We start from the raw sequence: 20764 nt of genomic DNA on the forward strand, positions 1-20764 counted from the left end.
ATCCAATCAGTCCGCCTGCCATATGGTGCTCCTGAATTTTCACCACTTTTGTGTTTCTATAACCATTCTTCATCCATTGTGGATATGTATATGGTGTTTCAAAATAACATACATTCTTCTGAGAAAATTAAAGCAGATCAAAGGAAAAAAAATGGAACAGTAAATGCACAACACACCACATTCGGCCAATTATAGATTTTTCACTGAAAAAAAAACCATTATATAAATAAGTACATAAAATATTAACAATTTCATCTTTCCGGTTAGTGAATATCAATCTACAAACATAAAAGGCTAACAGTAGTCAATGCAAGCCAATAGTATGTGTGCATGGCTCACAAAGTGGGTACACTACTGTTACACAAAGGGCAAAAAAAAAGTTTCGAAACAATCAAAAAAAAAGAAACATGAAATGCAACCCATTATGTTAATCTGCATGTATTCAAATAGCTAAATCTAAATATTTAGACCTGCAGCACATCCGGTTTTAAAATTACCACTGAGTATATACAACACTGTAAATACACGTTCGAATTTCGAGATTGGCGTCAGCGTTATGTACGGAATCAAATGAAAAAAAAACAACATAAATATTATATTTTGGGATAAGAAACAGAAAATTTTTACTCTGACAGGAAAAAGAAAAAAAAACAACATTTTGAGAGAGTCCGATGTTATAAATTACGAAGAAAACACAGACGAGTCCAGTAGCAAAGAAAGCCACACTTGTAAGCGAAAAATAACGTAAAATGGAATCTATTTCTTTCGAACTTTGAAAATAATCACTTTAAACATGAAAAGAAAAACATAATTCTTACCTCTCGGATCCTCACGAAGCACCAAAAAAATTCTAGCATTGGTTAAAATGAAGAATTATCAGACAAATGCGAGTCACCTCGTTCGGCTCAGCGTCCTCACGCTGGATTCGTACGTTACGGCTCTTGCAAAGACACGGACACGAAGACAAATGCGGCGCTCGACGGCGAATGGAAATCTGCTGACACGCTTGCAAGTGCCTATTATATCCATCAATCGTGGAAGTTTGCAAGACAGCAAGGTTTTCTAATGCTGGCGTTATTTACGTCCAACAAGAGATGATGATTCGTACATAACGGGACTGACACGAAAATCAAGATGGGATTACTTGCAGTCCGAATTTTATTTACTAATCACAATTTTGATCTATATTTTTCTGCCGTTAGACTTTGTCATATTTCCAAGAAATTAAGGGAGATTTGGAATAAAAATCATGAGAAACATTATCAACACTGGACTCCTTATTTTTCTCGATGCAGTGGACACGAAGCGTTATGTACGAATCCATTATTTCATCAGATAGGTAGATTCCAGAAAACCGAATAGGAAGACAGAACATCATCAAAACATGAAAGAGATACCAAAGTTCACATTCTGAGTCACCACACTCAAAATAACTGTCACATAAGAAACGTACAGTAAAATAAAAATTTTACCAATCAAACTAACATTTCTAAGGTTAAAATACCCATATTCTGTTGCTTTAATTTAACTTTAATAAAACAGGGAAATGGAGAGTATGATATTGCCAGTTTCTACAGGTTCCCCAAGATGTCCACTTTCATTTCTGACCATTGATGGTTTGTCTAAATACCTCATAATAGTTATATGTGTAATTTCCCACAAACATACCACAGCATACCCAATTTGTGAGCCATGCACATGTTCAAAGCTAAGCCTAAATACAAGCCTCATCACTTCACCCTCATTGTTTATCCCTCGCCCCCATACCTCCACTCCCATTCGACCACCTCCAGCCAATCCTTCTATTTTAATATCCACAGTCAAGGCAAACGCCACAGAACTTGATCATGCAAAATAAATTTCTGGATTATTAATCTCCATGGGATTGTGATGGAACGAACAGTTGGAACAATGCTCGGAGAGCATGCGTTACAATGAAGCGCCTCCTGCTGGCAGTGACCAGGAAGGGCAGGCATTATTTTGGTTAACTTACCCCCAAAAACCAAATTCGCACCCAGACATTTCAGAGAATAGCACACCTGTATTATGCAATCCCACCTGAGCAAATCACATGAAAATGTATATTTGGTGAAATAACTCTACGACAATCATTCTCCACCATTTTATTCTTCTGCATTCATTTAAAATAGCACGTGTTCTATAATCTGTTATACTGGTATCCTTGTTCCCACAATATCTTTGTTTTGGAGTTATCAAATAAGAAAGCATTTTCAAAACTAGTAAACTATAATCCACTTGAACCATTACCTCGTTAAACAAAGACAACTACTACTACAACTTCACAGCCACAATTTATCCCACCTTCGTGTGGAATAGGCCTGGCAATGTTTATGGCCCAAGTCTTTCACGAACTAGATGGCCAGGATTGCCTTTTTTTTTAAAAGATGATTGAGGCAGGAGTTTGTTATTTGTTCAGGCTTGGTGCCGGCGATAACCTGCCCACTCTTGGTGTGACACTGTGGGTTCTTTAGCGTCTACCAATGACCGGTGTTGACAGACGGTTCCTCCGGCTTAACATCCTTCTGACGGATGTGGCACACACATTGACGCTTCCTCCGACACGCGAAATACCAGGATGGTAGTTTATAGCTGGGTCGGACAATCCTATCCTTTCAGCTATCCTCTGTTCTTGCCCATGGCAGCTCGGCTGCAGTGTAGCTATCATTTCGCTGACCTTGGAAGGATGACAGGCTGTCAACCCCACCTGATGTTAATTCAGCATCCGACGGGGCTCGAACTCAGGATCCTGTGATCCTAAGCTCGGCTATCCTGCCAGCCCATCAAAACAAAGCAAGGCAGAAAATAAAATAAATGAGAAAACTGAATGAAATAACAATTGATGTTGGCACACAGAAATAAAACCACTTATTTTTGTGGAGAAATATTATATAAAGAGTGCTTTTTGTTTACCTGTAAAAGCAATTGTAAAATACAAAGATTAAAATGAAGCAAACTGTTTAAAAAGTTAACGATAAATCTTACACGCAAAAGCTCCCAAAGTTTCCATCACAAGAACAATGCAACTGTAAACAGGAAAAAAAAAAGGCAAACCACAGATAAAAATAGGAAAGTTTGTAACAACAAGGAAGGAAAGAAACAGAAGAGGAGTTAAAATATATTCATGAAAAGTGTAACATATGGTCACTGGAAATATCAAACAGGTCTTGGTCGTCCAACCAGGGCAAGATTTACCAGCAGATAACATTGGGACACAGTGTTCAGTTATTATTACAAAGATATAAAACCCTTACAGTTCTACCCAATGAAATTTGTATGAAATCATCATAATCACCATTATGATAATTACACTATGTGGGCAAAGATGACATCCAAACAACCTGGGAATGTGAATATGTTAATGATGTGGGAAGCTGCTGAACCATACAATAACCACACTCTGAGATGGTGAGTCACACAACCTGGTGTCAAGGGATAGCCAAGAAGACAAGACCACTTGATACCCACAGTTTAGGCGGGAATTTGTAATTTGTTCAGGGTGCCGGTGATAACTCGCCTCCTCTTTAATCTGGACACCGTATGGGGTCTTTAACGTGCACAAACAGCCAGTATGCCTGGTGTTGGCTTAATGGTTAGGGTGGTGGGCTTGGGATTCAAGGGTCCTGAGTTAAAATCCTGAATTTCCAATGAATTAACAGCAGGTGGGGTTGACTCAGCCTGTTATCCTTCCGAGGTTGGCAAAATGAGAACCAGCTTACTAGGATTGATTGAGCCATTCAAGTTGCCTGTGTCGGAGTGGCGACCCATCCAGGATTGTGCCCAATCGCTAAGGAGACTGCTCAGGCAGCACCAACCATCCGAAGAGTATGGTCCCAATGGATGGATGGAACAACCAGTGCTGGGCGACATGGATGGAACAACCAGGTGGGACAGATTCAAGCCCAGGCTAGACAGCTCAAAGGTGAGTGCATATACTTCTTGGCTATCCTGCCATCCGTTGTATGAAATATATTGTCAAAGGTACTTCATTGCAGAAAATTATGCTTCAATGGTCTGTTGATTCGTCCGTCGAATTAAGACACTTTCAACACCGTAATTGCCTCCAGCCCTTGGCTTACTAAGTAAGCCCTCGAGGTTCTCGTAGTGGCCCAGAAAAAGGGGATCAAAGAGCGAATGAAAAGTTTGAGAGATAACAATTTGACACAAGCAGATAGATTTACTCAATAATCTCACTGCACTGTTTGAGAATGTTGAAAACACAAACAATGACTTTCAGCAAGTGCTTTGTCTTTCGCAAAGAGTATGTGGTCGTCACCGGCACCTTGGTCAAATTCAAAATTCCTGCCGTAACGTTCAGAGGACAGTGCATACGTGGAATGGATACCCTCACAGAAATTATCCAACCAGCAGATAGAGGCTGTATATTAAATGATGAATGAATGAATGAACATGAGCACTATGCTTTTCATCAAATATTTGCTAGCAATAAGATATCCATAACAAGAATGAGAATTGCTCAGCAATACATGTCCCCTTAGTCTGGTGTTGGCTTCGCGGTTAAGGTGGCTGGCTTGGTCCTTAGGGTCCTGAGTTCAAGCCCCTGTCGACTGCTGAATTAACACCAGGTGGAGTTGACTCAAGCTGCGATTTTTCTGATGTTAGAGAAATGAGTACCAGTGTTCTGGGGGTAATGACCATTCAGGGTAAACTGTGTCAGAGTGGCGACCCGTCCAGGACTGTACTCCTTGCCAATGAAACTGTCTCGGAAGCCCGATGTGCCTTTACGGCATGAGAGGAATGGTATATTATCGTTATTATTATTATTATTATTATTATTATTATTATTATTACATATCCCCCTACTGATGTGATATTTCCTAAGTCTAAAAAGGGCATAAGACTGAAGAATTGACAAAATGCGCTGAAATTCGAACTTGTTCTGTAACTTATCAAAAATAAGTATTGTACCAAGTTTCAGTTGAACATGTTAAAAGGTTGGAAAAAAAAAAAACACAGGTGAGACGGACAGATGAACGGACAGACAGAGAGCAAACCTATTGTCCCCTCTGGTGAAACCAGTAGGGGACTAATAAGAGGTATCCACCGTCCATAATCCTTTGTTTTAACAAAAAAAATACAGAACTACATGAAGAATCATCTCATGATTCAGACTACAATAAGACCGTTGTATTACACTGTGACTGTGGGTTTGTTATGGCATTCACTCGTTCAGAGTACATCCTGGAATCTATGGATACAATTTCTGCATTTGGCTGCTGAACAGCCATGAGGCGTCTTATAGATATTTACATTTCCTATAACTGGATGTGGTGTGTGTGTGTGTGTGTGTGTGTGTGTGTGTGTGTGTGTGTGTGTGTGTGTGTGTGTGTGTGTGTGTGTGTGTGTGTGTGTGTGTGTGTGAGATGCTTTTTGTGTCTATTAATGATGTACCTCTATTAATTAATTATGTTAATTATGTAGTATTGGAATGTAGCTTTTGACCATTTTGACTGCTGGGACACCTTCGACCTTTGAAGACCCTTTTAGACCCCCAAGACGTCTAATTATTATAATTACGAGCAAATACAACCCGTCACTTCGCTGACGGGGGGGGGGGGGGTATTAAGGAGGGGAGTTGAGAGAGGAGAAAGGGAAGGAGAGAGAGGAAGAGAGGAGAAAAGGGAGAGAGAGGAAGAGAGGAGAGAGAGGAGGCAGGAGGGAGGGGAAGCTTGGAAGGGGAGGGGGGGAAGAGCCAGGAGGGGAGAGCTTTGCCTCACCAAACATTGCTATACCGTGGGATGGAGGGATGCGAGGAGAGAGAGATTGAGAGAGACAGAGACAGAGACAGAGGCACAGAGAGAGACAGAGAGAGAGAGAGAGATAAAGAGAGGAGTATGAAAAAAAAAGGAAGAGAGAAAGGTGAGAGGTGGAGGTGGGATTAGTTAAGAGAATGATACGTTATGCTTTATGACCAAACACACAAACAAAAATAAACATGTCAGAACAGCTGTACACATGACGACACAACAGAGTTTATAATGTAATCCGCTGGCACATCTGCAAAAACTTTGATGTCCCAGTTCCAGAAAATTTGTGGGAACATGAACCAAAAGTAATCACTGAAAATATGGAAGTCCCGACCGCTCATGTACGATCGAATGATCCCATCGAGCGTGAACATCGAAAACAAAGTGTTGCGACCAAATATCATACTTAGGTGCAAAAAACAAAAAACAACAGAAGTAGGCATTGCTTATTGAGGTGTTAATAGCAGAGATTTTGGACTAAACCATGCAGAAATCAAGAAAATGACCGAAACCAAGACCTCAAGAATGAAGTAAGAAAATCCTAGAAGCTGAAGAATGCCAAAGTTATACCAGTGATAGCTGGACCTACAGGAATGACGACAAAGAACCTCACAGAGATATTAAACATAGGGGCATTACGGCATTACCCCTGGGTGCTCACCTGGTAGTGGCTGGATAAGATAATCAGGCAATCACTGGTAGGCATAGAAGACCCACAAAATATATAATGGAGAAGAAAATAAATACCTATGGATTATTTTTTAACGCCATGAACAAACCTTGGTACATCACGGGTGGTAAAGGTTGTGGTGAAGTTTCATTGAAATTGTGTGTGGCTCCAGAAAAGAAGGCAAATACATATTTTGAGGGGCAACTCCCCACCACCCAGAGAACCACTTCGACCCAAAAAAAATTTTGGTGGAGTAAACAAACTTTGGTACATCATGGGTGGTGAAGATGGTGGTCAAGTTTCATCGTGATTGTATATGTCGTTTTGGAGAAGAAAGCAAATACATATTTTGGGGGGCAACCCCCCTTAAATCCCCTAAGAGAAGATTTTTCTAATGTCATGAACAAACTTTGGTACGTCATGGGTGATGAAAGTTGTCGTGAAGTTTCATCAGAATTGTGTGTATCGTTTAAGAAGAAAGCAAATACCTCTTTGGGGAAGCAACCCACTCGCCTCACTTCTCCCCCCTCCCTGTAAACTTCCTCTGTAGACCCCTTCAGACCCCGTTTTTTGTTTTTTTATATGTCATCACGGGTGATGAAGGTTGTGATCAAATCTCATTGAAATCGAATGTGTAGTTTCTGAGAAGAAGTTGAAGTATTTGTGGATGGACTGACCGACTGACGGACGACGTGCCATCACATAAGCTCCACGGAAGTACTTTAAAGGTGAGCTAAAAACCATCCCGAGGAATATTATAACAAACAAACCACATCTGGAAGCTGTCCTAGGCTCAGCGATGATCCTGAAGAGAGCCCTCGACATAAAAATTCACAGCTTGGTCCATGAATCGTGACCCCTGACTAAAATGAAGGTGGATACTTTGAGCCCACCCTGGGAGGACTCCATTCCACATTCTGAAACTCGCATACGTCGATACCAATCAACGACACACACACACACACACACACACACACACACACACACACACACACACACACACACACACACACACACACACACACACACACACACACACACACACACACACACACACACACACACACACACACACACACTGCCTTTTATGATTATAAATTAGGGTTCCAAGGACTCCATGTTGGGAAACCTATTGTTTTTGTTCAAACTAGCAAAAGCACCTAAGGCCACAAAGACCAATGAAAATTTGGTCCGCATGGACCAACGGGCCCCCGGTACATTGAACGAAGGAGAAAGAGGGGAAGGGAGGCTACATCGAGAAAAATGAGAATGGATAAAGCAGGAGGAAGGAAAAAGGATTGAAGAGGAGGGGGTTGTCAGAGGAATGTAAGGATAAGGTAAGGTGGTAGGGAGGGTGGTATCTGAAAAAAAAAATACTTTGGATGCAACTTGAGTACCTTGACAAGGAAGCCAAGATGTTATCCTAATTATGCCTTTAGGTGGGAAAGAATTTAAACTAAAAGTACATCTTAATTGGTTTGTTATTGTTTGAGGAACCAGAAGTCCTTTTAAGTACATTTTTTGGAGCAGATTACTGGAAATCATCAAACTGAGACATGAACTCAGAGTGCTGGCAGCCTGTGAGGGAGTGCCAAGCAATTCCACCAAATCATGCCTGGATTATCTTCGCCAGATATTTTCATCTGATGGGTCATATTTATATTACTGATGTGAGTAAAGCTGTACAATTTAATAAATAATATTCATACGAACAATCTCTTATCGACAGATTTGTTTTCTCCAATTTGAACAAACATTCTCGAGGGTATTCAAGTATGCCAGGACACTTACTGTACATAGTAACATACATTTTCCTGAATTCACAATCAATACAAGGCAATGCATGGTGTCCAAATGCCCGACAGGATGGTGCGGAGATGGCACATCTACCTTTGAGCCGTTTCGTCTGGGTTAGATTAGCAAACCGACTATAAACTGTCAAATTGATACTTCGCAGGCAGGGTGTCGGATCAAAAAGTGCATCGTCCATCCGATGGACATCGAGTTGAGTGTCCCGTCTGCTGACATTATTTGGTGGACGTCAAAAATCCCATGCACGGTATCCTTCGTGAAGAATAGGTGAGTTATCGCCGAAACCCTCAACAAATTTCAAATATCGACCAAAATCACCTTTGGTCGAACATCACACCTTGGCAATCTGGTTCATGAAAGATTAGGCCAAAAACGTTCACCTGCTGACCCCACAAAGAGGTGGGAATAATTGAGACCGTTTAAAAAGCAGTTGTCGTAGAGTGCACAGTGTCCAAACACTACCCCCCCCCCCCCACGGCATTCAAACATTCAATGAGATTTCAAACTGACATTTCATGCTACATCTTAAAGAAGTCAAAGACAAGATTTACTTTTCTGTTTCTGACATCTTGGTGACCTTTGTACAGAGGCTGGAAATGTCAGTTTCCAAAATGGTTTTGATCCATAACCAGTTTCCCACACAATCTACAAGAATGCTTCAATTTGAAGATCTCAAGGCTAAAGTTGATGGAGGGTGGTTGCTCAACGACCAAACAAACTACTTCAAATCTGAAACATATATATATATATATATTTAAATTCTTAAAAGTAAATAATGGTTTCCTCTACAGATTTTATCTCATCGCCAACGCTTCCTTTCGGGATTTTCAAAAAACAAGATGGTGTTCCCTGCTGGAGCTGGGAGGATAGCTCGCATGCAGCAAGCATGCTCACCTTTGAATCGTCTTGTCGGGGATTGATTCCCAATGTTGATGCATCGAATTATAAGATGCTGTTTTGGTGCAGTTGCAAGCAAGCTGTTGCATCACAAGCATATGCCGTCCTTTAGAGAAGGGGCTATCAGGCCGGCCGTCCTGCCTGCGAGCACTCAATTGTGGATGCCAACAATCCCACAATGCCTTTTGAAAAGAATAGGCAACTATGTGCAGGCGTCACCCCCAAATTTCGGACAATTTCAGATGGAGATGGGCACCAGTGGGTGGCACTGCCCATAAGAACACCATGACCCCAAAGGCAAAAAAATAATTCAATGGAATTGAGCAAAACCCTTTGGTCTGCCAATATCAGAGATCTGTGCTCCAACTTCACAAATCTGTCCACCCAGGCTGCTGGAGCTAACTCAGATATGGCAGGTATCACAGAAACAATTCTTTCATCAGAAGTTTCCGGACTCTTCTGTGAGTCTCCCTTGTTATTGTCTCCTCTGCTCAGACAGGCCTGATTCCCGCACTGGTGGTGGGGTTATTGTGTACGTCGTTACTCCCTTACCCACAACTTATGTTCATCACTGGTCACCCACAACCCTAAGGAGTGCATTTGGGTTTGTGTGCTTCTCCGTAACAACGTATGGTTTCTCTGTCCGGTCTGCCATCCCCCAACTTTGATAACTCCAGATATAACGCTCTTCCTGCAAACGACAAAACTCACCTCTCCTCTCACCCCTGTTCACTCTGCCTTATCTGTAGAGACTTTAAAGCCATATGTTTTGTTTGGTGTTGTGTTGTATGGTGTTGCCTCACATATGTCAGTACATGGCCAAGCAGCGGTAAGTTTGTGGGCTCTCTCGTATATACAAGCTTACATATACCATTGCTCCTCCTGTCTTCTCGTACCTCTGCCATTCCCAAGCCAGCCCAGGTCAGGTCATACGGATTCTTCAATAAATCTTCACCTGCTCTGCCTATCAAGGTGCAAGTTGGTTGCCCACCTGCATTCATTCGTCCCTTTGTTCTCTTGATTGTGGAATCGGCACCCTATGTCTGTTGTCTCATCCTCCTCACTTCAGCCTGTCAAATGTGCTGCCCATCCTTACCTCATGCGCTCACCCATGCATATCCACAATCTCTAATAAAAATGAGTAACAATGACCCAGAGAGTAGCATAAAGGGAAAGCATCAGCATTTGTAGATTTTTTTTCCTGTCCTTGTCCAAGTCCAATGATAGTGTGTAAAGCTGCTATCCTTTGTTGTTTCGCTCCTCATCGAGCCTGGACCCTTGTTTTAAAACAAAAACACTCCTTTGTTACTCCTTGCCAGGCCAAAATAAATGATGATAACTGTTGAAGTACAATTTAGTTTGTGTTGTGTAATGGTGGTGCAATGGTGGTTTTAATAGCTAACAGTTGACAGTTGACCAGACTCCATGGTGTTATGGTTAAAGTGTTTGCTCTGAGTCTGGTAGGTCAGTAGTTCAAACCCTGGCCGAAGTATACCAAAGATTATATTTAAAAATGGTACGTGCTGCTTCCTTGACGTTCAACATTTAAAAGTTTAAGAGCACGGTGAGAAAGGTGACGTCATTGTTGTGATGTCATTGGTAGCCAAAGTTCCTTGGGAAGTGACGTCACTTCCCTCAAGCTCAGTGACTGTTTGTTTCGTCTTGTGTCGCATTTGTTCATCTGTAGGTCTGTAGGTCTGTGTGTGTGCGCGCGCGTCGCTCGACTACAAGCCTTAGATCATGTATATAATAAGAATGGTATTGTTCATCCCATCTGAAGTACAAAATGTAATTTTAGCAAATGTTGAATTTATCCAATTGTTTTATTTCTTCATTTTATTTATTCATATTATTGAATGTCTCATTTGAAAAGGGGGAAATGTTGAAATTTACTCCATGATACATTTTAAACATAACTCAATTTATTATAAGTATTATTATTATTATTATTATTATTATTATTATTATTATTATTAAATAAAGTTCACATTCCACATTCTAAACCCAAGCAAATTGTTTAATCTGTGAGCAGTTTCAAACTTTAACAAATGAAATCACACAATTCATGTTTTCCCCACAACCGTTTACACTGTAGTAGTTGTACATGCATATTTATAAAGTGGACAGTGTATTTAGCATGCAAGTATATATGTACGTACATACATCGATTGTACAATCAAAAAGGGTTTTATATTTATATATATATATATATATATATATATATATATTTTAATCAATACAATCGTTATTACCACTAGTACGTGCCCGTAGGTGCGTAAACGACGACTGGATTGGGGCATTATTTCAATTAGATTGGACCAACCGTATCATAAATGGCCATAACTTGGGAAACATACTCAGGTCCCCAGCGTCAATTGTGACGTCATATCAAACGAAGAAGAATTGTGTTGTCCTGTCATTGGTTGACAGATAAATGGCCGTAACTTGGGAACCGCTCGTCCGATTAATGTCAAACCTTGAAAAGCACATCCGCGGGGCCCGGCAATATTCCTGGCAAGTTTCAATCCGGTCAGACCGGCGGTCGTCGAGAAACGGCAGTCGCAGACAGACAGACAGACAGACAGACAGACAGACAGACAGACAGACAGACAGACAGACAGACAGACAGACAGACACACACACACACACACACACACATTGCTGGAATTATAGATAGATGTCTGTTGTTAAAGATCGGCATTTGTCCATAATAATGTACACAGGTGTGCCTGAATCACGTATTCAGGGAGTGTTCTGATCAGGAGCAATAATTAGACGAACAACATTTTTGCTTTAATTCGACAAATATATTCTGAAGGTGGGGAGGGCGTTCCTGGACTAAGTCGAAAAGCAGAAACGAAGCTTTTTGTTGTTGTTGTTGTTGTTGTTGTTGTTGTTGTTGTTGTTGTTGCTGTTAGGCCTCAAGGCTAAACACCATTGTGACATTTCAATGACTCAACATGTCCTGGGGCGAACAAGAGAAAACTTCCATGTTGAAAGTGTCCCCTTTGACCCTGACAACCCATTAAAATTCCACTACTCTCTTGTGATCATGAAAGTTGTGACCCCTTGAAAATTGAACACTAATTATTTTCACCGAATCATCTATTATACTCATATTCCGATAAATTTACATCGTAAAACATGACATCGCATGTGTATGGGGTTTTATTTATTTATTTAATTAGTAGTATACAGCCTGTGACTGCTCAGCTGTGTCATTCCCTGAGGGCACAGCTGTGTCACTAATGTATTGCCCCCTGTTACAAGGAAGCTGGTACTTATTTTGCCAACCTCAGGAGGATGACAGGCCGAGTCAACACACCTGGTGTTAATTCAATGTCTGACAGGAGCTTGAACTCAAGACCCAAGGATCTTAAGAGCCAGCCATCTTAACTGTCAAGCCAACACCAAGACGGTGTGTATGGTAAATGCGCCGCACCACGTGAAACAAAGGCACACTCTTTCCTTGAATCAAACAGATGTAAATTAAATGAAAATGCAATGTTTTCAGTTGACAAACCGATTATCATAGTGAGCATCCTTTCAATGAATTAATTCATGGGGGGGGAAAAAAACACCAAAAACAATCTCTTTGGGGGTGAAATAAATTATCTGAGCAATTGCTTCTCATTCCCAAAACTTCGAAACGTGGAAAAGCCTAAAATGAACTACATGTGAACGTCTCCCAAACTGTTTGATTATCTTTAAGGAAAAGTGAAGCCTTGCATGTACGAGCGTGATACACGTTTGAGAGATTCAATTCCACCTGGAGCATGGCTCGAATCAACATTGTCAATTTCGGAAAATTCTCGACTCCGCTCGAAACCGATGGATGTGACGGAAGAGAAATTTAACTTGAACCATCTCAGTAACAACCGTCATGCAAAAAAACAAAAGGACGAAAAAAAAACAACAATTATCTTTTCTAACTTCCAGTTATAATTCTCATTGTCCGTTTGCTCATCAGGAATAATAGTCAAAGCTTAACCCTAACCCAAACTCTCATAAGTCACGTGATTCACACAAGATAGTCAGCTGTTGTTAGGGAGTACATACCTAAAGGTGGCGTAATGGTTAGAACGTCTGCTCCGAGTCTGGGAGGTTGGTGGTTCAAACGCTGTTGAGGTCATAGAAAAGACTTTTTAAAATGGTACAGTATATGTAAATGGTACCAACGCCCTGCACAGATTATGGTCCCATCTTTTCCAGAGTACCATACAGCAAACCATTCCTTTTCATTGTTCCTCGTTTACCATTTTATCCACCCTTACAGTACCTTTTTTTTTTTTAATTGTGCATGTCTAACGAGTCGGTCCAAGCAATGTAACATTATTATAAATGAATAGTCACAATCATGTTAGTTCGATCAACAATTGTTCGGTTATTCATCCTTTGTTTGATTGTCTAAATCAGGGGTCTCCAACCTGCGGCCCCTTAGACGGATATATGCGGCCCACGGTGCCATATTAAGTTTACATTACAATGCGGCCCGCGATACTGCCAATTTGTCAGGGTCAATGATCAGAGCGTTCTGTAATTTTTATTATGATTTTGATTCATATTAGACACATGTGTTTTTAACACGATTATTCATTTATCATATTCGTTGGCAAGAAAAATATATTCAGCAATAATTTTTGTTTAAATTTCCGCATATTAATTATATATATATTTTTCGGAATTTAGCGTCCTTTTTTTGGGTGCGGCCCTCCGCCCCTCACCACTTTGGTTTTGTGGCCCTCCACCAAAAAAAGGTTGGAGACCCTGGTCTAAATGAACACCTGGGCTGGCAGGATGGCCGAGATCTACAGGTACGCACACTCGCCTCGCCCAGGCAAAAATAGCATTCCTTTCCTGTCGTAATTCTATGCAGAGTACTGTAGTAGGGAATGTTACCAACTATAGTATATGAGAGTACTACTCTCATATACTATAGTTCGAACTGTAGCATTTTTTCCTGGGAGCTGAGCTGTCTAGCCTGGGTTCGAATCCTGACCCAGATATAAACTTCTCATCCCGGTGTTTCACAGACAGGGTTTCACATCAATGTGCGTTCCATCCCTCGGAGGACGTTAAACTTGTGTATTAGTTGGTGGACGTTACAGACTCCACGGTGTCCTTGGCAAAGAGTATAGGCGAGCTATCACCAGCACCCTGACCTAATTACAAATTCCTGCCCTGACCTCCAGGGATACTGAGAATCAGCGGCTCAGCCACACTCCCAGCAACCATGCAAACCAACAGCTTCAGGCGCCCACAAAATGAATGAATGAATGAATGAACACATCATGAGAGATTCTTGTCAAATATAATATTTCACACTGAACAATTAATAGCTTGGTGAACTTAATAATTGTTTTTCGTTTTCAATTCAATGCTCGCTTTACAAAGATTGGCTTTGAAGGGAACGGGCAGTCAAGTGAGCCGCCTGTAAAATGAGCGCATTGACCAATTTACTTTTCCCCAAAGAGGTTCAATACATCGTTATATCTAAATTTTCTTTTGACTGAGAAGTTCAATTTCACCTAATTGTGTAGTTGAATGTGAATACAACCATTGAGTTTCAATATTTTCAATTGCTAATTAGGTTGTGGCTGTTCTTATAATGTTGTCTGATGAAAATTAAAATCCTTCTATTGTGTCGGCCTGGGAAAGGAGACATCTGTGATGACTTTATTCAAACGATTCATTGCTGAACAAGAATGGCAAATCGATCAAGCAATGGAGAAAAAGAAAAATGAGAAGACAACTGGGGTACCACAGATCATCGACGTATTCATGACTTGGACTCGCATAGTCAAGCTCTGTAATATGCAAATCATTTAACGTTATCTCTGGAAGAGATGGTGGAAACATGAAGAGATGCTTACGTTCCTTGAAGATACTTTGCCTGCATGAAAATGCATGGAATCACTTCAAATGTACATCTAATTTATTTACATGGCATTGGTGCTGCTGAAGCAGTTTCTTAGCAAAGGTGATACTGTGTGGTTTGCCATTGTCTTCCCAACATTTGTCCATAATCCATCCTTTTCAATTCTGAGTATCAAGCAAGGAAGCAGCAGGTACCGTTTTTTCAATGTTTGGAATGACTTGACCCGGTTCAAACAGCCGACATCCCAGACTCAGATCAGACGTTCAAACCATTACACTACCGAGTCTGGTTGTACATCTAAATATGTGAGAAACGAAGACTCACTCACATCTCTCACCTGTGAATGGAGGGAATAACCAATTAGCTCTCATCTCATCAATTAAACCCAGGTGGCTGGGATTATGTAAATAAATTGACTCCTCCCACACTATTCTGGCTGAAGAAGCTGCATAAAGCAACCATGAAAGGCTGCACAAAATAGGCCTTTGCTGTTTAAAACCCTTGCCAGAGTTCCTCCACGGCTGTAAAGACATTCATAAATCGTACACACATGAGAATCCGAATGCGATACTCCCTCAGCTGCCAGACCGGTTTCATCGCTTGTTGGCAAATCATCAGCGACAGCGCAGACAGAAACATGCACCACTGAGGTTCCCAAGCAGATGTTGAATGCTTTCAACATTTACAGGTGGTACTTTCTAATTATTTTTTTTCACAATTCTCATTATTCATTCTAATCCTTGCTTTTTCTTCTCTTTCACTCTCTATTTCTCTCTTTCATTAACTATCTGTCTCAAGAAGTGTATTCTTGCAGAATTTTTTTTTCCATAAGGCTCACTTCGCTGTACCTGGATGGGTTTGAGGATTGTGGAGTCGCAGCTGAAACCCGAATCCCATCCAGGTTCTTCCTGATGACTCCATCTTTGGTCTTTACTTCTTCGGGTTCCTTCTTGGTCTTCCATTTGATTATCTTTTAATGAATGCCAGTACCAGTGTTTGGAACCCCAATTAACAATGACCAGAATCAAATGTACAGGCAGCCCCTCTGTCATCCTCACCCTCATATCTGTCTCTTCTCCCTCTGTGTTTAACTCTCAAACCACCATCATTGTGCTCTCACACCATACAACTGCACTTCAAAATGGCGCGTCGACGTTAGCGACCTGTGAGCCCCGCACAGTCTCACGTAAGATGGCGTATCCACATGAGTTACTTTAGCATTATGAGAGCACCTGCGCGAGACTCACGGGGTGGGGTGAGGTACCTCCTCATGGTGGTCAGACAGAGTGGTGAGGGGGGGGGGCTATAAAAGGCGGTGATGTCTGCACACATGGGAGAGAGACACGGAGAGACACGACACCACGCATGAGAGACCCAGAGATGCCATGGTGAGTGCACACATGAGAGACTCCGGGTGAGACACATGGCACACCAGACAAGCCACGTCAAACAAGTGGAGAAGGGTCTGCAATGCAAAAAGGGATCTGACGAGCAAACCTGCTGCAATATGCTATTGGCCTCTCTGCCCTGCCTACGAGACCAACCTGTGTCATGCCTTCTGACGCTCAGCACAGAGAAGACCTCACACTTACACCACACAGCACTGCCAACTACTCTGTCCATCCTATGTCCTGCCCATGAAAGAATCAAAGAATCATGAAAGAAGAACCGTTAATGACGAGGTTAAGCGTGTTGACCGGTTTCTCAATCACATTTTTTTCTCATTCTCGTTACCGTGCCCCATACCCATTATTTATTAAACATGTTGCTTTTACAGCACTTGAGGTGTGGGATCATCTTCCAGCATAATCAAATTCACTGGAAACCGTGCACATGCTGAAACCGCAGTGTGGTTAAATAAATAAACCCCACACACCACACCGCAAACCAGTCGTGTGCGGAATGCCTCCGCCCGGCGTCTTGAGAGTTCATCGCAGGAGGTCTCGCATCACCCATAAAGATACGGTGGGTGTGTGTGTGTGTGTGTGTGTGTGTGTGTGTGTGTGTGTGTGTGTGTGTGTGTGTGTGTGTGTGTGTGTGTGTGTGTGTGTGTGTGTGTGTGTGTGTGTATATGTATATGTTGTTGTTCATCTTTCGGCTGCTCCCGTTAGGGGTCGCCACAGCGGATCATAAGTTATGATCCGCATACTGATTTGGCATAGGTTTTCGCCGGATGCCCTTCCTGACGCAACCCTGGTCACCTCTTACGATACCGAGATATGGATTGGGTTTCGCCATGACTCCGGGCTGCCATTCACCCTCTCATAGCGCGGCCCAATGCAGAGCTCCCGTCCTCAAGCGATCCTCCAACCCAAGCCTCCGAGTAGCCGGATTTCAGGCACACACCACTACGCCCGGTTATATATATATATATATATATATATATATATATATATATATATATATATATATATATATGTATATATATATATATATATATATATTTTTTTTTTTTTGAAATAGAAAGTTACAATATGAAAATGATGGTGATCACAATCACAGCAGTGCTCTGACTGCAGTCTGTGGCAAAATGAGCAATGCTGCAGTGCTCAGTGGGTATCACAGTGGAGGTCAGTGTCGTTGGTGACATCGCATTGACACTCATGTTGGAGAACTGACTTTTTGGTTATATATGCTGAATGTGAGGGATTTTTGTCTTTGCTTCGGGTGCTTGTCTTTCACAACATGAATGATGTAATATCTCTGGCCCTTGGCAAGAACATCGACGATTTATACCCCCATTTCTCAAGACTCCAATGTGGCACTATATTTGGTAAGGCACGACCATTCCTCCCCCCAAATGATTCTATGAAATGGATTTGTCTGTGTGGCTCAGCAAATGTAATGACCGCTGCACCACTCAAAGGTATATCCCCGTCAATGGTGCGCACGGCACGGACACTTCGCTCTCCTGAGTACCCTCATCCACGGTCCAGGTTGCACCGATTGATACGCATTCCCTTCGTAACTTCGGGCTCCTTTTGCTTCGACTTCACGCCGAGGAATTCCTGTGAACACGAGCAAATCGGCAGCACATCGGTTCCAGATGGCACTCCACATTGGTGATGCAGACGAACCCAGAAGAAATTGTTAATTTCCAGACGATGACTAACACTTGGTCAATCGCGCCCCATCCCTACGGTGAGATAATTAAAACTGCCAGGTCCCTGCCTGCCTGGCGAGACAAAGGCAGCCGGTGTTGCCAGGAATGCAAAGCACGTCACATCAGGTGACCGTCACGACCCCGTGAGCCGAGAGAGATGCGAGATTGCCAAGAACATGACTGCTTTTCACTTTAGCCTCACACCACTTTAGAATTGCGAAGAACGCTGGCTTTCTCGAGAGTGCCCTACGCGCTCGATCAAAGGGTGTCGTCCGTGAGCATTTCAGGCTCTCCGTAGAGTCGTGGACCTGCAATTTTGCAAAAACATCTAACACTCCCTATAAAGGTCCACCGGCCATCACCTTGTTACCTCTGCCACCGAAGGTGATGTTTTCACCCCCCCCCCACCCTTTCTGTCTGTCTGAATGTTTGTCTGTCAGTTTGTGTACAGGACATCTCAAAAAGTTGTGGATGGATCTGGATGAAACTTGGTGGACATGTTGGGTGTTTGACAAGGACGAACTAATTACATTTTGGTGAAGATCCGGATCAGGATCTGGATACGATAATTATTTAAATCAAGTGATTCTTCACCATTTTGAGATGGGGCCAAAAACGATATCGTGCTGTGTAGCGTGGTACTTCAAAAATGGATCAGGTGTTGGGTGGCGGAGGTGTGCGCTCCACCGAGTGCCCTTCTAGATTGTTTGTGTTGTCTTCCAGAAAATGGACATACTACCCATTTCTTTCCCAAGGTGTAAGCTCACCTTCGATCGGTGGTGATTTCTAAACACCGTCAATGGCATGGTGACGCGTCTCAGGTTGTCGTGACAACCCCAATGAGAGCGTGGTCCTTCTCCCCGACTAACACCACGACCTCACCAATAATTTTGTTCCGAATAATACAAGCACCATAATGCAAAGCTGTTCCGCAAGAGTCTCTGAACATCATCAAAACCACGGTCGGGCAAAGTTAATCGTTTGCAAGCGATGATGCAAGGAGGGCATTGTGACGTCAGGGCCATAAAAAGTTCCATAAACTCTTATTAAACGACGGGGAATTTTTTTTTGTCTCTCTCGCTCGTGGTCTGTAAACACCGTCGTGATGAAAAGAGCAAAACATGAGCTCAAGCACTTCGTCACAAACGGGTGAACAATGGACAGTGGACAAACGGAATAATGTGTAAATATTGATGAACAAACACTCACCTCCTGCGCCGAGAGGTTCACGACCCCCGTGGAGCGTCGCTTTTCCCGCATCTTCCTCTTCTCCATCTTACCCTTGGCTTTCCGAGCGCTCGCCCCCATGGTCTTCCTCTCGCGACTGCCGGGGGACGGACTCGAGGTCTGCGGACTGGTCGAGGCTCCGGTGGTGCACACCCGCGGCTCCACGTCCCGAGAAGAGCCGCAGATCGGAGCCTGGCCTCTGCTCTCGTCCTCGGCTTTGCGCTCGCCCGGTCGTCCCGTCGCGCCCCGATTCGTTGACCCACGATCTCCGGCGGTCACGCTCGTCTCGGCGCCGCCATCCGTGCCGTTCCGCGCCGGTTGACCCGGTGCGCCCCCGGTGCCGACCCCAGACTCGTACAACGACTTGGCACGCATTTTCTCCCGCTTTGCTTTCCATTCCTCCAAGAACCCCGCGGCGCCGCCACTCGCCATAAGGTGCTGACCCGTTCGACCTACTCACACAACATGCACTGTGGGTCCACCTTCAACGGTTCCGCGCAAATTAACCGTTCCCGCGCAAAATGGCACTCCGTCGGTATACTTTCGAGTTCGTTTGTTACGCGACAGAGACTTTATCACAATGGGTCCTGGTCCTCACTGTGCGCGACGTCCCACGTCGAGGCTGAGAAACTTTGAAAACTTTTTGTTTGCTCTTCTCAACTCCTCCTCCTCTTCCTCATTCTCATTCCCCCTCCTACCCGCATTCCCGCCCAAAAATTTCACCGCTTCGTGCAACCTTTGGCGTCCTTTCTTGGCAGTTCGTAATGACTGTGATTTCACAGAGATTTTTCGGCACGACGACCTTCGTGGACGGACACCCTGCATCAATGGCTGTCCGTATGACGGTAAACTTGCGCAACTTGTCCCACGTGCGCGTCTTTTGTACTCCCCGTTGGCATGGTGACGCCATGGTGGCCGGAGGTGAGCAAGGACTACGTCACTGTACTTCGCCGTTTGGCCCACATTCCTCACAGCGCTTGTTACATGATAAGGTACGACGATGACGTGACGTGACGTCACAATGGCTTTCTAAATTTAACCCTCGGTGAGATCGCGTGTTCAACTGGGTCGGACATGTTTCACTTTCGGAAGAACCAATCAACGTTCAAGGCTGGAACGAGTCCGCTTCAAGCTCAGATTGTTGGTTTCGTGGTTCGAGAGAGTAAATGTACAACAATCAAATGTACAAATAAATGTACAACAAATAAATGTACAACAAACATGACGACAATCAGAGACTTTCACAAAGGAATTCAAATGCAATGACTCCTCCCCCCGCCCCAAAGCACCTGTAAACTCAAAGGGAACACCTGCAGCGGCCCAGAACAAGTTTACCTGGATTGGCCTCGAGAGGCTGCAGTCACGTAAATTTTTGTGCAAAACAAGAAATC

The 20764-nt window shown here is 43.0% G+C and overlaps 1 protein-coding gene across 2 annotated transcripts in view; it reads right to left on the bottom strand.

Annotated features, from left to right (window-relative positions):
• PAWR (pro-apoptotic WT1 regulator) overlaps positions 1-20297 on the bottom strand; it is a 116423-nt gene extending 96126 nt beyond the window's left edge. Inside the window, exon 1 of one of the 2 annotated variants that reach the window (XM_085889050.1) lies at positions 19356-20297. In XM_085889050.1, the coding sequence (XP_085745176.1) occupies positions 19356-19805 (450 nt within the window). In that variant the 5' untranslated portion in view covers positions 19806-20297. The remainder of the gene's footprint in view (positions 1-19355) is intronic. The other variant, XM_085889059.1, reaches the window with a different exon arrangement.
• Between the last annotated feature and the right edge of the window lie 467 nt (positions 20298-20764).

This window comes from Eptatretus burgeri, chromosome 1, assembly GCF_056783735.1.
Source record: "Eptatretus burgeri isolate ZD-2024b chromosome 1, Ebu_testis_v1, whole genome shotgun sequence".
Lineage (NCBI taxonomy): Eukaryota > Metazoa > Chordata > Myxini > Myxiniformes > Myxinidae > Eptatretus > Eptatretus burgeri.